Source organism: Myotis daubentonii, chromosome 14 (assembly GCF_963259705.1).
Source record: "Myotis daubentonii chromosome 14, mMyoDau2.1, whole genome shotgun sequence".
Classification (NCBI taxonomy): Eukaryota; Metazoa; Chordata; class Mammalia; order Chiroptera; family Vespertilionidae; genus Myotis; species Myotis daubentonii.
In genome coordinates, this window is record NC_081853.1 from 15113578 (window position 1) to 15130480 (window position 16903).

The following is a 16903-nucleotide window of genomic DNA, read 5'->3' on the forward strand; positions in this document are numbered from 1 at the left end:
ACTGGTTTGGTGGTGATGAACTCCTTTAGCTTTTTCTTATCTGTGAAGCTCTTTATCTGACCTTCAATTTCTGAATGATAGCTTTGCTGGATAAAGTAATCTTGGTTGTAGGTTCTTGGTATTCATCACTTTGAATATTTCTTGCCACTCCCTTCTGGCCTGCATGGTTTCTGTTGAGAAATCAGCTGACAGTCGTATGGGTACTCCCTTGTAGGTAACTGACTGTCTTTCTCTTGCTGCTTTAAAGATTCTCTCTTTGTCTTTTGCTCTTGGCTTCTTAATTATGATGTGTCTTGGTGTGGTCCTCTTTGGATTCCTTTTGTTTGGGGTTCTCTGCACTTCCTGGACTTATAAGTCTATTTCTTTGACCAGGTAGGGGAAGTTTCCTATCATTATTTCTTCAAATAGGTTTTCAATATCTTTCCCTCTCTCTTCTTCTGGCACCCCTATAATTCTGATGTTGGTATGCTTGAAGTTGTCCCAGAGGCTCCTTACACTATCTTCATATTTTTGGATTCTTTTTGCTTTTTGCTTTTCTGGTCAGGTTTTTTTGTTTCTTCATATTTCAAATCTTTGACTTGATTCTTGGGATCCTTTTGTCTGCTGTTGGATCTCTGTATATTATTCTTTATTTCAGTCAGTGTATGCTTAATTTCTAGTTGGTCTTTTTTCATATCCTCTGGGCTCTCATTAAATTTATCAGCGGTTTCCAGAAAATTCTTGAAAAACCTTATAAGTGTGGTTTTGAACTCTATATCCAGTCGTTTGCTTTCCTCCATTTCTGTCATTTGTGACCTGTTTCTTTGTCTCTGCATTTTTTATGCTTCCCTGTGTTGGTAGAGTGGCTTTGTGTGCTAGGTGTCCTATAGGGCCCAGTGGCTCATCCTCCCCAATTACCTGAGGTGGACACTCTTGGTGCACCCCTTTGTGGGCTTTGTGCACAGTCTTGTAGTTAAGCCTTGATTGTTGTAGGTATCACTGGGAGAAATTGACCTCCAGGCCAATTGGCTGTGAGAATCAGCTGTGTCTGCAGTGGGAGAACTTCTGTGCTGAAGACACCCTTCTGGGGCAAGACTTGCTTCAGTAGGGCTTTGGTGCTCACTGAGTCTGCCCCCTGAGTGTGATCCTTATGGATATGAGGAGTTATAATCTGGATGGTCCCACTCTGACCACTGGGTACACTGGCTCTTGGATCTAAGGATGTGTTAATTTAGCCTCTTCCTTAGGCTACCCAGCAGGAGCTACGAAGAGATCTTCAGATTCCCCTTCCTTTTTTGGGGTTTGGAGGTGCCCAGATGAGATCCAGCTTTGAAGCAATGCAAGCAAGCTGCTGTGGGGCCTTGGGCCTTTTCTTGGAAGTTCTGGGTCTGTGTGGCCCAGCTGCAATTTGTTAGGTAATTTTCAGATTGCAAAGGGCCAGGGCATTCATATGCAAAAGCCTCTGCCGCAGCCTGGGTGGGGTGGGGTCTCAGGGAATCAACAGGCGGAGCAAGAAGCTATGGCTGATCCTCAGCCCTGCCCTAAGGGGCCCCGAGTCTCAGTGTCCTGGTAATCGCAGCAAGCACCTCTGAGGGAAAGCCGCCCTCAAGTTCCGAGTTCTGCCCGCTGCCAGACAGTCCAGTTTCTCCCCGTATGAGTCCTGGGTCCCCAGAGACTTCCCGGAACTGGAGTTCAGAGCAGTCGGGAGCTTGTGACTCCCTCCCGATTCAAAAAGACAGCTGCGTCCTCAGGTGCCAGCCCCTTTCCGCGGGAGCTCGAGCCTCCGTACCTCTGCACTTTACTTCAGCAGCTCCTCTGATTTTCAGTGTGCTTTTCTCTTTCCTTTTAGTTGTAGAATTTCCATTCAGCCAGCCTTCCTGTAGTTCTGGATGATGTCTGTTTTGTCTTTTCGTTTTATTTTTGAAGTTGTTGTGGGAGGCAGCAATTTCCGGTGTTTACCTATGCCACCATCTTGGTTTCTCTCAAAAAGAACTATTCTAAGTGTTCACATGTTATAATTCATTTGATCCCTCAACAACTCTCTGATGTAGATACTCTTTTACCCATTTTAAAGATGATGACACTAAGTTACAGAGAGGTGAAATAACTTTCCCCAGGTCACATAGGATATAAATTACAAGCTGGGGATTTGAATTCAAAGAAGTTTGGTTCTTGACTTAACCAAAAGTAATCACTACTTTCACTTTGTTGTGATTGCTTCCATATAAAGGTGTATATGGCCCTAGCCGGTTTGGCTCAGTGGATAGAGCGTTGGCCTGTGGACTGATGGGTCCTGGGTTCTATTCCTGTCAAGGGCACATACCTTGGTTGCAGGTTCCTCCTTGGCCCAGGCCCTGGTCAGGGGCATGTAGAAGGCAACTAATCGATGTGTTTCTCTCACATTGATATTTCTCTCTGTCTTTCCCTCTCTCTTCCACTCTCTAAAAATCAATGGAAAAATAACCTCAGGTGAGGATTAAAAAAAAAAAAGTTTGGTTCTAGAGCCATTATGCCTAACCTCACATAAAAATTCTTCTTATACAAAGACAGAAAATTAAAAGTGACCCATAATCTCATTACCAGAGAACACTATTTACATGTTTTAATGAAACTATTATAAGTATAAAGTTAGAGAATTCAGCATAAGAATGTCCAAAGTGAAATAAAGAATGATATAAACTAAGAAAAATGTCCAAAATAAAAAATAAAACCCTCCCTCTCACACTGTCCCTTAATTTCAGCCCACCAAAAGTAATCACTACTAACACTTCTTTGTGATTGCTTCCATAAAAAGGTGTATATGGCCATAGCTGGTTTGGCTCAGTGGATAGAGCATCAGCCTGTAGACTGAAGGGTCCCGAGTTCGATTCCAGTCAAGGGCACATGCCTGGGTTGCGGGCTTGAGCCCCAATGGGGGGGTGTGCAAGAGGCAGCCAATCAATGATTCTCTCTCATCATTGATGTTTCTCTCTTTCTCCCTCTCCCCTCCTCTCTGAAATCAATAAATGTGTATATATATATATATATATGTATTTTAAAAAGGTGTGTATGTACTTATACATACACCTGATATATATTTTAATTTAACAAAGAGAATCGTCATATATGTACTGTTGCACAATTTGTTGGTATGTTTTTTTTCACTTATTTTATCTTGCTGATCTTACAATAACATTTATATTGATACAACTCATTATTTTTAACAGTTGTATAAAATCACCATATATGGGTGTTTTACAACGTTTTAACTAGATGCTTTAGATATTTTCCTCTTAAAAACAATGTTAAGGAGAAATATGTAATACTCTTTGTAATACTTTAAGCAATAAAAAACACACAAAACAATGTTGACTATATCTTGGTGAACTTTTTGTTCATATCTTTATGTCATACTATTGGCAGATATTTGTTTTTAAATTATAAAATCACAGAGTTGGAAGAAGTCTTCTAAGTACAAACTATATTAAAGCTATTCTATTGGTATGAAAACAAAAATGTAAAGATATTTATAAGGGGAGTATCAAGAATTGTTAATATTCTTATATCTACTAATTTCATTATCAGCTTACCTATTTCTATTTATCGGTTTTTTATTTTCTGATATTCCCTAGGGTGTCCGTCCTGTAGCTCAGGCTGGCAATAAACATGGTGAACTTAGTCCCTTAGCCCTGTTTGCTTTCTTTGTGAATCGCTGCAAAGATAATCTTCACGTTGTAGTGGCCTTTAGCCCCATTGGAGATGCTTTTCGAAATCGCCTGAGACAGTTTCCATCCCTCATCAATTGCTGTACCATTGATTGGTTTCAGGTTTGTAATTTTTTTAATTGGAGGGCAACTAAATCTTTTGTAATTTTACTGAAATCTTACTCAAGCTTCATTAAAATACATTCAGCAAGTGTTTCTTGATCACTTACTCTAATGAAAGGCATAGTGCTTGGCACCAGGGACTGATAAGACTACATGTTTCCCACAAATTGCTCACGCACTAGACAAGAAGACAGAAAAGGCAATCAGCAAATGAGCAGTAATGATTATATGAAAGAGCCATAATCTTGATGTGCAAAAGTTATACTTGAGACTATGAGTCTCTGACATATGAAAATGTGTTAATTGCATATAGGAGGCATATATTAGGAACCAATAGAGTGTATTATGTATATACACACATATATACTAGTACATGTATGTAAAGATATATATATATATATGTGCATGTATATATTTATATCAGATATATGATAAGGAATTAGCTTGCATGATTATAGAGGCTGATGAGTTCTAAAACCTGCAGTTGGAAATCTGGAGACCAGGAGAGCTGTAGTTCTAGTCTAAAGGCCAGCAGGCTTGAGACCAGTAAGAGCTGACGTTCAGTTCAAGTGTAAAAAACTGATGTCCCAGGTTGAAGACAGGCAGGCAAAAGGAATTCCCCCTTATTCGGGGGAGGGTCAGCCTTTTTGTTCTTTTCAGGAAGGCCTTCAACTGACTGGATGAGGCTCACTCACATTAGGGAGGGCAATCTGCTTTTCTAACTGTAGAATTAAATATTAAACTCATTCATAACACACCTCACAGAAACACCCAGAATAATGTTTGACCAAATATATGGTCAAGTTGCCACATAAAATCAACCATTACATGGGGATAGTATGTGCAAAGGTATAACAGTGCAGAGGGCAAGGCTCATTTAAGCAACTACAAATAGTTTGGTAAAACTGACTGGCAATGAGGGCAGCAGGAGCTTTGAGTCAGTGACAGGTTATAAAGGAATTTGTGAATGTGCCTAGGAATTTGGTTTTATGCCAAAGATGCTGCATGATGATTAACATACATTTAGCTAATCCTTATTTTAGAAAAGCAAAAACAATTATTGGAGGCTTATAGTGAATGATTTGGAGTGAATCATGCCAGCACCAAATGATGACTGCCACCTCACTTAATCTTAAAGCAAATTGTCACTGCTTCTATAAGACCATTAAGTATTTACACTTTTGAGAACAGTAGCTTATGGTGCCTTCTGTTTAATTGCTTTATAACCAATAGAATGTGGACTATTGATCACTGGATAATTTCTTTTAAAAATAAATTTCTGAAAAAGAAAATAAAAGAAAAAAATAAAGAAAAATAAATAAATAAATAAATTTCTGATATTAACTTGTTTTATTCTCTTTTGCTTATTTGTCAATTGGATTTTTGAGAAACTAACTCTGTCCTTTTGAGGATAGCACATTTATTTCAGCTAGTGGATGTTTTAGTGTTTATACAGCAATAAAAGTTGTGTGAAACAATTTTGCTTTTTATGCAAACCATATCTTAATTCTGCTTTCATTAAGTAGCCAAAGCAAAACCAAACACATAAAGAAAACCTGTCCTACCGTAAGTTTTGTGAAATCTTATAAATACAATTTTACTACTTTTGGATATCTTTTTATAACCATGAGACTTTCTATTCTACGTGATTCTTACTTATTGGGAAAAATGTTTTTAAAAAGGAAAAGTGAGTTGCAAATAGATAAGCAAAGTTAAGTGGTTAACAGAATGGAATAAAGATTTACAATGAAGCAGTGGGGACACAGAACCTGTCAGAGAAACTGATGGCATTGTTTGGGGCCTGGGTTTGTGAAACTCAAGAAGTGAGCGTAAACCACTGTGTGCCACATAATCAGGAAGGCATTGACTTTTTTGATAGATCTCTAGTCCCCAAAGTAGGGTGTACACTTACCAGGGGTGGCAAAACAATTCAGAGAATAAGTGAAGCTATTATTGGAATATTCATTTTGTATGAAATATTTCCTATGGATTAACATTGACACCCTTGCTCAATTTGTAAAGCCATGCATGATATGCAGGGTAACCTTAGCGAATCCAGTAGTGAACTGAAAATTGGAGATACGATGTAATTATAAGTGGACAGTAAGAGAATTGCATAAACTAGCTTATGCTCTTTGTTAGTCACATCATGATGCAAAACCAATGACTGCTTAATCAGATCTGACAAGATGTTGATAAAAAAAAATTCCAGAAGGCTATTTGGAAAATGGAGTTATATTAACTAGTTAAATGATAAATCTTCTCCCCAGGGTATCTCATGCCATGCAATATCAGCTTATGATGGCATGGGGGACACTATTGGTTACCTATCAACAGTTATTTTCTACCCACCCCATCCTTGCTGACAGAATTTTGATATTGTTTGGGAAATCACCCGTTATGTAGATTGATTTCTGGTTGGTCTAAAATATTGGTGCTCTCAACATTATTGTTACTTGGCTTATAAATGAGCCTATTCATGACCCATTCCTTGCCAATAGAGTCCTGAGTTAAAGTTTGCTTTGGGGAAAAGTTGTGTGTTTTATTGTTATTTTTTGTTTTGTTGAGGTTGGTTTTTTTTTACTATGAAAAAGCATTGCATGGTAGGAAAAGGTCCTTTTCTGTCTTTTCACCTTGTTGCTTGAGGATGTAATGTCGATTGCCATAGCATTCTGGGACAAACCCAAGGATAAAATAAAATGCACTGAGAATGGTGGAACAAAAAGACAGAAAAAACTGAATCCTCAATGACATGATTGAACTTCTAAGTTAAGCAATTTGGAAATACCCTACTTCTAAACTTATTATAAATATCCCCCTTGAAGACACGGTAAGACTGTGTCTTAACCATAAACATTCTAACTACTACAGAGAGTATTAAACCTTCATGATTAGCAGGATAATAAACAACTAAGCACTCAGAACACAAAGATAACCTTTGGAAATGTTTTCAATGATGTATAAGTCATGTGACACTTATTCTAGCCTTTGACAAAAATTCACTAATAATAAATCTTTAGAAGCCTCTACTAAGGTTTAAAAATTGTGTTAATACAATAAAACCATATGGATACAGGGGTGGGCAAAAGTAGGTTTAAAGTTGTTTATATGGAAATATATATAATACAAAAATAAACTGTTTTGCGTGCTCACAACTGTAAACCTACTTTTGACCATGCCTATATAATATATTAATAAATATGCATACATTGACCGTGTGTGCTTAAAACATTTTTACTAATGGAGTGTTTGACCAAAAAAGTTTGAATTTTACTAGGAAGAAGGTCAGACATTGAAAAAAATTGATCTTAAAATACATATTATTTTCTTACAAAGGAAAAAATTACAAGCATCTTGTTAAATCTAAGTGAAAGGAAATTTGGAAAATATCCTAATAAGCAAATGAAGATTAATTACTCATTTAACATAAGTAATTTCATCAAATAAATATTTCAAATATATATTGACAAGTTCTATTTTAGATATCAAAGATAGCAGTGATGAGAAAAACAAAGTCCTTGCTTTCATGGATTTTACATTTTAATCAGAGGGGAGAAAATCAATAAATGAACAAATAATTATATATCAAATATTTATAAGTGCTAAGAAAAAAAATTCAGGATAAGGGAAGTTGTAATGAAGGAAGGAATGAAGTTTTAGAAAAAATGCTCTGGGAAGACCTTGCTGATAAGTTGGCATTTGAACAGAGATGTGAAGGAGTAAACCAAAGGGATTCTTAGGTGAGGAGAGTCCTAGTCAAGAGTGAACAGCAAGTTCAAAGCCCAGAGGCAGGGACATGCTTGACATATTCCAGGAAAAGCAAAGGAATGTCACAGAGACAGGAAAGATTTGAAAAGAAGCAAATTTTTTAAGGAAGAAAATAAAAGATTAGCTGTGGATGTAATGTTAGGAATTGTGATGGGCTATTTGTAACAGAAACCCAAACTAAACACAGAGTTTTCCCTCTGATATAGAAAAAAACCCTGAAGGTAAGCCAACTGGGGCTTTTGTGGCTCAACAAAGTTCCAGAATCCCAAGTTTTTCTGCTTTGCTATCCTTAGCATGTAGTTTCTGTCTTAAAGTCATCTTATGGTCTAAGGTGGATATTGGAGCTCCAACTTTCACATCTTGTGTTCCAGGCAAGAAGTAGAATAATGGGAAATAAGGCAAAAATGATGCATGCCACCTCGATGTAACCCTCTAAAGAGCCTTTCCTGAAACCCCCACCTAACAACTGTGTCTATGTCTTTATCCATTCTGAATTGCAAGGGAGTCTAGGAAATGGACTCTTTTAGCTGGGTGTGTTACTATCTAGAATATAATTGGAATCCTAAGGAAAAGGGGCTGATAGATATTGGGTGGGCAACTTGCTGCCTCTGCCACTGTCATACTAAGTTTGGGATGCCTATACATCCAAGTGGAAGAGTTAGGAAAGCAGTGAAGTGTATGGAAAGTATGGAAAATATCATTGACCTTTCATGTTATCTTTAATTTTAGTTTATGGACATATTAATTAGATCTTTCATGGATTTACTTGTGACCTCAGTCCCCTAATCCTGTTTTCCCCAATAGAGCTTAATTTTCTCAACCCTAAATTGTTCTTGTAAAGGCACTTAATTTACATAGTTGGATTAGGATATTCATCTTAAATTTTACAAGTTTTCTTTTTCTTATTTTTAGCCATGGCCCGAAGATGCCCTTGAGCTTGTAGCTGTGAAATTCTTAGAAACACTGGAGCTTACTGATGTTGAACGACGAGAGATAGTTCCAATCTGTAAACATTTTCACACTTCTATTATGGATCTTTCAGAAAGGTTAATAAATCTTTAAATTACAATAATGTCATATTTTGAAGCATCTCTTTCTGTGAAAGTCCAAGATTTTAATAGGGCTTCTATGTTTTCTAGATCTCACTGATCACTTAATTAGTAAAGACCCTCAGCTTGCAAGTAATAGAAAGGTACTTGATCTAACTTTAACAAAAAGGGGGAGTTTATCATAAAGATCCAGAGGTGTCTCACAAAGCTTAAGGGAAAGAATTCAGCTGGGTCTCAGAAGTGACTGGAAGCAGGAATTAGAAATCCATTCTAAAACCAGAAATGCCTTTTCTTTATTTCTCATTCCTGCTTTTGTCTGGGCATCTACTTACTTCTTTCTCTTTGCAGACTGAATTTTCTGCTTCCCAGGCATATGGAGGAAACTGGCTGCCTCTCAGTTCCCTATTTACTTCTTGCAATTCCAGCTATAGGCAGAGACTGATTGCCTGTTTCCAACTCCCCATTCCAAATTTGTTCCAAAATGATATTAGTCTCACTTGTGTCCAGTGTCCAACTCTGGTCAGCTATAGTTAGGGTATAGTTAGGGTAGCAAGTTTCACAGAACCAATATTGCTGTGGGGCACTGGGTGTTGGTAGGCTGTGGATTCTTCAAAAGTATCTGTTTTACCTCTGTTAATCTCTGAGATCTTCATTTCATAGGTACATAAGCCCAAATGCTCATAGCACTAAGAATAGAGTGTACTGCCTATCCAGCTAGCATAGTTGGCTCGGACAGTTGCATCAAGAAGTGGGCTCTAGTCTACATACTTGCCATGAAACATCATTGCTTTCATTGTTTCCATGTGCATGTGTAGTAATCTCATACTTCTTGCCATATCCCATTCAGCTGACATGTAACACACTTGTGCAAAGAATGATGACTCATTCTTACTATCCTATCTTCAATCCCCTTTCCTACTATACTTGCCTAGCTTACACAATATCTTGGTTCCCTTGCAGGGACCCTCAAACTATGGCCCGCAGGCCACATGGAAATACAAATATTGTATTTGTTCCAGTTTTCTTTTTTTACTTCAAAATAAGATATGTGCAGTGTGCATAAGAATTTGTTCATAGTTGGTTTTTTTTAAACTATAGTCTGGCCCTCCAACAGTCTGAGGGACAGTGAACTGGCCCCCTGTTTAAAAAGTTTGAGGACCCCTGCCTTACAGGGTTAGATCTTCATATGAAACATGTAAAAAGGCCTATATCTTTCACCTATGATACAGATCTATTTATTTGTGCTTTTTAAATACATCATTGCTATTTGATACCTTGTAGATAAGAAATTAGAATATGGTTATGTGTAGAATTTTAGAACTCTATGGAGTTCAAGTACTCAGCACCCTCTAAATAAAATTAACTTCGCCCAGCGGGTGAGACTCAGTGGTTGAACGTCAACCTAGGAACCAGGAGGTCATGGTTCGATTCCCTGTCAGGGCACATGCCCAGGTTGCAGGCTCGATCCCAGTAGGAGGTGTGGAGGAGACAGTCAGTTGATGATGTTTCTCTCTCTTTTCCTTCCTGTCTCTCTAAAAATCAATAAAAACATATAAAAAATTTTAATTTTAAAAATTAACCTTTATTCTTAAATGCTTGTTATTAATGCTATGTTGAATTTACTTCTTACTTTCTGAAGCCTATTACTTATATTAAGATATATTATCTGCCTCTTTTTAGGTTCTTGCAGGAGTTAGGACGACATAACTATGTTACTGCTACTTCTTATCTTGAACTTATTGCCTCATTTCGACAGCTTTTGACTCAGAAGCGACAAGCTGTTATGGAAGCAAAACAAAGATACGTGAATGGGCTTGACCAACTAGCTTTTGCTGAATCTCAGGTACATTTGACAGCTCAAAAAATATATATAATAGGAAATATAAGAAATAATATGTGTCAGGCACTGTGTTATATGTTTCACATGTATTCCTTCAATTATTCCTCATAAAAACTCCATGAGGTAGAAACTTTTATGATCTGTATCTTACAGATGATTAAAGTGAGTTTTAGAGAAGTTTACTAAGTTACCCAGACCACACAGACTCAGATACATCTTGTTTAGTCTTTCTTTTTTGGGGGGAATTTGGAGAAAATATATGAAGTCTGGGTTGTCTTTTTATTTTAATAGCTAGTAAAATAAAAGACTGGTGTTTTTAAAAATGAGTCTTCTAATGCTTATTATGCATTATTTCAATATAAGCAAGTAGAGGCCCGGTGCACAAAAATTTGTGCACGGGGGGTGGAGGGGGTCCCTCAGCCCAGCCTGTGCCCATTCACAGTCCAGGGCCCCTTGGGGGATGTCCACCTGTCGACTTAGGCCCACACCCCTGGGGGATCAGGCCTAAGCTTGCAGTCAGACATCCTTCTGGCAGCCAGGGAGCCCTCAGGGGCTGTCCGACTAAAGGCTTAGGCCCCCAAGGGATCAGGTCTAAACCATTAGTTGGACATTCTCAGTGCTGCCACGGAGGTAGGAGAGGCTCCTGCCACCACCACTGCGCTGGCCAGCCATGAGCCAGCTTCTGGCTGAGTAGCACTCCCCATATGGAAGTACACTGACCACCAGAGGGCAGCTCCTGCATTGAGCATCTGCCCCTGGTGGCCAGTGCACATCATAGCAACCAGTCATTCTGCCATTCAGTCAATGTGCATATTAGCCTTTTATTATTATTATATAGGCTATCCCTATTTCCCCTCTTTTGTCCCCTCTACCTAGCTCTTGACCCCCACTTCTCTCTGGCCATCACCATACTGTTGTCTTTGTCCATGGGTTGTGCATATATTTTCTTTGGCTAATCCCTTCTTTAAATTCACTTCTTTAAATTTTTATTTTCAGATAAGTGCTTATAACTGCACTATTATATATTTTCTATTATATCATTTAGAATTAAGATATTTTTTAATTGAACCCTTGTAAATTTTAGCACAATTTAATAAATTATGCTAGAAGCAATTAGGAGATTTTTCATGTAATGCATACACACTTCAATTAATATTTTATTAATTTTTAATTTTTTAATATTTTAATTTCAAATAATTTCATACATGTAAAAAAAACTATAAAATACTACAGCATATTATATGTACCCTTCACCCAATTTCTTAGGTGTTAATAATTTAAACATAACCATTATACAACTAACAAAATTTGGAGTATATTTTTCTTATAATCTCTTTAATGTTACTTAATCCATTTACTTTGTTTTTGTTAATCTTCACCCAAGGATATTTTTCCATTGAATTTTAGAGAGAGTGAAGGGAAAAGGAGAGACACATTGATTGGTTGCCTCCTGCACATGCTTTGATAGGGACTGGGGATCAAGCCAACAACATAGGTACATGCTCTTGACTGGAATCGAACCTGGGACCCTTCAGTCCACGGGCTAATGCTCTATCCACTGAGCAAAACAGGCTGCAGCTTAATTCATTTACTTTTAATCTATATGTGTCTTTATATTTAAAGTGGGTTTTGTTTTTGATTCACCCCCATAATCTGTCTTTTAATTGGTGCATTTATGCCACTGACTTTCAGAGTGCTTACTGATAGAGTTAATACCATATCTGGCAGCTTCTGGGGCTTCTGGGGTGGGCGTGCCTTGCCGCCCCAGGTCCCGCTGATCGGGTCCTGGGGCGGCAAGGCAGGCCAGCTGCTGGGTCTTCTGGGGCCGGCCTGTCCTGGAAAGCAGCGCGCTGGTGGTTCACGCTGTACCACCCTGCCTGCAGTATGCAAATTAGCCGCCATCTTTGTTGGCGGTAAATTTGCATATCGTGCTGATTAGCCAATGGGAGGCATAGCAAAGGTACGGTCAGTTACCATGTTTGTCTATTATTAGATAGGATAATATAACAGGGATAACCCCAAGCTGCCACCTTCTTTTCTGCCTGCATTTCTTCCATGGCAACTGCATTCTCCTGCTGCCCTGTCATATACTCAAGGAAGATAAAATATTTTGTAAAGGAAATTGACCACACTCTCATGATTTCTTTTATCTACACTAATAAAAGACAGACATGCAAATTGACCGTACCTTCCCTATGCCTTAAGCCATGCCCACCAGCCAGTCAGAGTGACTGTATACAAATTAACCCAACCAAGATGGCGGCCGGCAGCCATGGAGCTAGAGCAAGCAGGAGGCTTGATTGCCCCAATGATGGAGGAAGACAAGCTTCCCGCATGCTGCGCCAGCTCTGAGCTCCACTCAAAGCAACAAAGTTTCAATTATAGAAGACAAATAAACCCCAGATACCTGCTTACAGCCGGTGTGGCCACAGAGCTGGAGCGAGCAAGAGGCTTAAGTTGCCCCTGGCAATGGAGGAAGCCAAGCTTCCCTCCTGCCCACCCTGGCCGGCTCTGAGCTCCTCTCAAGGCTACAAAGTTTCAATTATAGAAGGTAAATAAATCCCAGAATAAAAAAGAAAAAAAGGAGAGGCTGGGAGCTTCCGTCACCGGGGGGACTTGGCCAGCCTGAAAACGGCCCTCAGCCCCTCACCCAGACAGGCCAGGCATCCCAGTGGGGACCCCCCACCCTAAAGGGGGTGTGGCCAACCTGCAAACAGCCATCAGCCTCTCACCCAGGCTGTCCAAACCTCCATGGGGTGAGGGTCCAGCCTGCAAACAGTCATCAGCCTCTCACCCAGGCTGGCCAGGCACCCCAGTGGGGACCCCCACCCTGAAGGGGGTGTGACCAGATGCAAACAGCCATCAGCCCCTCATCCAGGCTGGCCAGGCACCCCAGCGGGACCCCCACCCTTATCCGGGACACCCTTCAGGGCAAACCAGCCGGCCCCCACCCATGCACCAAGCCTCTATCCTAGATAATAAAAGAGTAATATGCAAACTGACCCTAACAGCAGAAAGACTGGGAATGACTGGTCACTATGACACACACTGACCACCAGGGGACAGATACTCAATGCAGGAGCTGCCCCCTGGTGGTCAGTGCGCTCCCACAGGGGGAGCTCTGCTCAGCCACAAGCCAGGCTAATGGCTGCCAGTACAGCGGTGGTGGTGGGAGCCTCTCCCGCCTCCTCAGCAGCGCTAAGGAGTCCGACTGCAACTTAGGCCTGCTCCCTGCTGGCAAGTGGACATCCCTTGAGGGTTCCCGGGCTGCCAGAGGGATGTCTGATTGCCAGCTTAGGCCCAATCCCCCGGGGAGCGGGCCTAAGGCAGCAGGTGGTCATCCCCCGAGGGGTCCCAGACAGCGAGAGGGCACAGGCCAGGCTGAGGGACCCCCTACCCCCGAGTGCACAAATTTTTGTGCACCAGGCCTCTAGTCATGTAAATAACTGGAAGAAAAAGTTAAGGTTTTCTGGCCCTAATACTTTCTGATACATTTAAGTTTCAGTTTTCAATGTTTGGTTTCTGTAGCTATTGTAGCTATGAAAACTTAATGATGAACTGTCTATTTAGGTTGGTGAAATGAAATTGGAGCTAGTTCAGTTACAGCCCAAATTGGAGGAAGCTAAAATTGAAAATGCACATATGATGCAGGTAGAGTATCCTGAATGTTTTTTTTTAATTGATGTCAGAAGACAATTGAAATATGTAAAATTAGCTTTGAAAATAAGCCTTAACACACTATTGTCTGTGTCCATAAGTTCTTTGGATAATCTCTTCTGGACCCCTACCCCTTTCCTCTGAAATATAGTCAGTCTGTTGCATGCTTCAAAGTATCTGGGTCTATTTTGTTCATCAGTTTTATTTTGTTCATTAAATTCCACATATAAGTGAGATCATGTGATACTTGTCTTTCTCTGAGTGGTTTATTTCATTAGCATAATACTCTCCAGGTCCCTCCATGCTATCTCAAAGGGTAAGGGATCCTTCTTTTTTACAGCTGCATAGTATTCCATTGTGTAAATGTACCACAGGGTTTTTTTTATCCATTCATCTACTGATGGGTACTTGGGCTGTTTTCAGATCTTAGCTATCTACACTAATAAAAGACAAAGATGCTAATTGGCTGTACCTTCACTACGCCCTAAGCCATGCCCACCAGCCAATCAGAGTGACTATATGAAAATTAACCCAACCAAGATGGTGGCCCCCAGCCACGGAGCTGGAGCAAGCAGGAAGCTTGGTTGCCCGGGCGATGGAGGAAGCCAAGCTTCCCTCCTGCCCTGAGCCAGCTGTGGCCTCTGCTCATGGCAACAAAGTTTCAATTATAGAAAATAAATAAATCCCAGATACCTGCTTCCAGCCAGCCTCCACTGGGAGCTTGGGTGGCTGGGGGCCATGGCCAGTCTGCAAATGGCCCTCAGCCCCTAACCCAGGATGGCCAGTCACCCCAGCGGGGACCCCCACCCTGAAGGGTCTGTGGCCAGCCTGCAAACAGCCATCAGCCACTCACCCAGGCTGGCCACACCCTCATGGGGTGAGGGTCCCCACTGGGGGGCTTAGCCAGCCTGAAAACAGCCCTCAGCCCCTCACCCAGGATGCCCAGACACCCCAGTGGGGACCCCCACACTGAAGGGGCTGTGGCCAGCCTGAAAACAGCCATCAGCCACTCACCTAGACTGGCCACGCACCCCAGCAGGACCCCCCTACCCTGAAGGGTATGTGGCCAGACTGATAACAGCCCTCAGCCCCTCACCCAGGCTGGCCAGGCACCCCAGTGGGGACCCCCACACTGAAGGGGCTGTGGCCAGCCTGCAAACAGCCATCAGCCCCTCACCCAGGCTGGCCAGGCACTCCTATATAATAAAAGGGTAATATTCAAATTGATCCTAACAGCAGAATGACTGGGAATGACTGGACACTATAACACACACTGACCACCGGGGGGCATATGCTCAATGCAGGAGCTTCCCCCTGGTGGTCAGTGCGCTCCCCCAGGGGGAGCTCTGCTCAGCCACAAGCCAGGCTGATGGCTGCCAGTACAACGGTGATGGTGGGAGCCTCTCCCGCCTCCTCAGCAGCACTGAGGATGTCCAACTGCAGCTTAGGCCTGCTCCCCACTGGCAAGTGGACATCCCCTGAGGACTCCCAAGAGGCCAGAGGGATGTCTGACTTCCAGCTTAGGCCTAATCCCCCAGGGAGCGGGCCTAAGCCAGCAGGTGGTTATCTCCTGAGGGGTCCCAGACTGCGAGAGGGCACAGGCCGGGCTGAGGAACACCCCCGTCCCCTGAGTGCACAAATTTTTGTGCACAAGGCCTCTAGTTCTAAATAACGCTGAAGGGGCAGGAGCAGGGTAAAGGGGGTCAATGGGGGAGGCAGGGGAACATCTGTAATACTTTTCAACAATAAAGATAAATTTAAAAAAAGAAAATAAGCCTCAATTTGCCACTAGATCTTAGGGACTTTACCCTTTTCTCTTGATTGGCTATCTCTTGGGGTTTCTTTCATTCATTTTTGAAGGAAAGTAGGAAGCCCATTACCAAATTAGGTCACATGTATTTGCATTTCTCCTCATTTTATCTTGGGCTCTTCTATCCTTCAAAATTCCCTACTTTTCAAACATTCTTTTATATCCAGAAGGGAGAAAGCAATAGAATGTTTGAGGAACTGTCTTTATTTTTTTTCTTTAGGTTATTGAGATAGAGTCTGCACAAGTAGAAGCAAAAAGAAAGTTTGTGAAATTAGATGAAGAGGTAGCCAGTGGAAAGGCTGAAGAAGCCCAACTTCTGAAAAATGAGTGTGAAAGTGACTTAGCTGAGGCGATTCCAGCCTTGGAAGCAGCTCTTTCTGCACTGGATACACTAAAGGCAAGCGTTTGCATTAGTTACCTTATGTTTCACCAATAAAGTAAAATTGTGTACAGCTACTTAGTTAATTAGGAGTAGTTTTATTTCAGTGGACGATATTATATTGTTTTTGTCCAGTCAAATTGAACTTGACTTTTTTTTTAAATCCTTACCTGAGGATATGTTTTTAGGGGTTTTTAAAAAGAGATTGAAGAAGGGGGGCAGGGAGAGAGAAAGAGAGAGAGAGAGAGATGAGATAGAAACATCTCAGTTGCTTCCCATACGAGGCCCAACCAGGAATCGAACCCACAACCTTTTTGGTGTATGGGACTACATTCCAACCAACTAAGCCACCCAGCCAGGACTGGAACTTGACTCTTAACAGCTCCTCTTTGATATATTATATTATTTTTTGTATTCATATATTATTTATAATTTTCATTCAGGATATTCCAATGAAAATGGAACAGACTCCAAGAGGCCAAAGTAGTTCTGTACATGGACCAGGAGGCATATGTTAAACCAGAGGCCCAGTGCATGGATTCGTACACTGGTGGGGTCCCTCGGTCTGGCCCAGGACCCCTCAGGAGGTGTCAGATAGCCAGTTTTGGCCCAATA

At 41.1% G+C, this 16903-nt stretch overlaps 1 protein-coding gene across 1 annotated transcript in view; it reads left to right on the plus strand.

The window, feature by feature from the left end:
* DNAH12 (dynein axonemal heavy chain 12) overlaps window positions 1-16903 on the plus strand; it is a 283964-nt gene that overhangs the window by 201255 nt on the left and 65806 nt on the right. The window contains exons 47-51 of the mRNA XM_059663211.1: window positions 3591-3785; window positions 8466-8599; window positions 10283-10445; window positions 14013-14093; window positions 16130-16306. Of these exons, the coding sequence (XP_059519194.1) occupies window positions 3591-3785; window positions 8466-8599; window positions 10283-10445; window positions 14013-14093; window positions 16130-16306 (750 nt within the window). The remainder of the gene's footprint in view (window positions 1-3590; window positions 3786-8465; window positions 8600-10282; window positions 10446-14012; window positions 14094-16129; window positions 16307-16903) is intronic.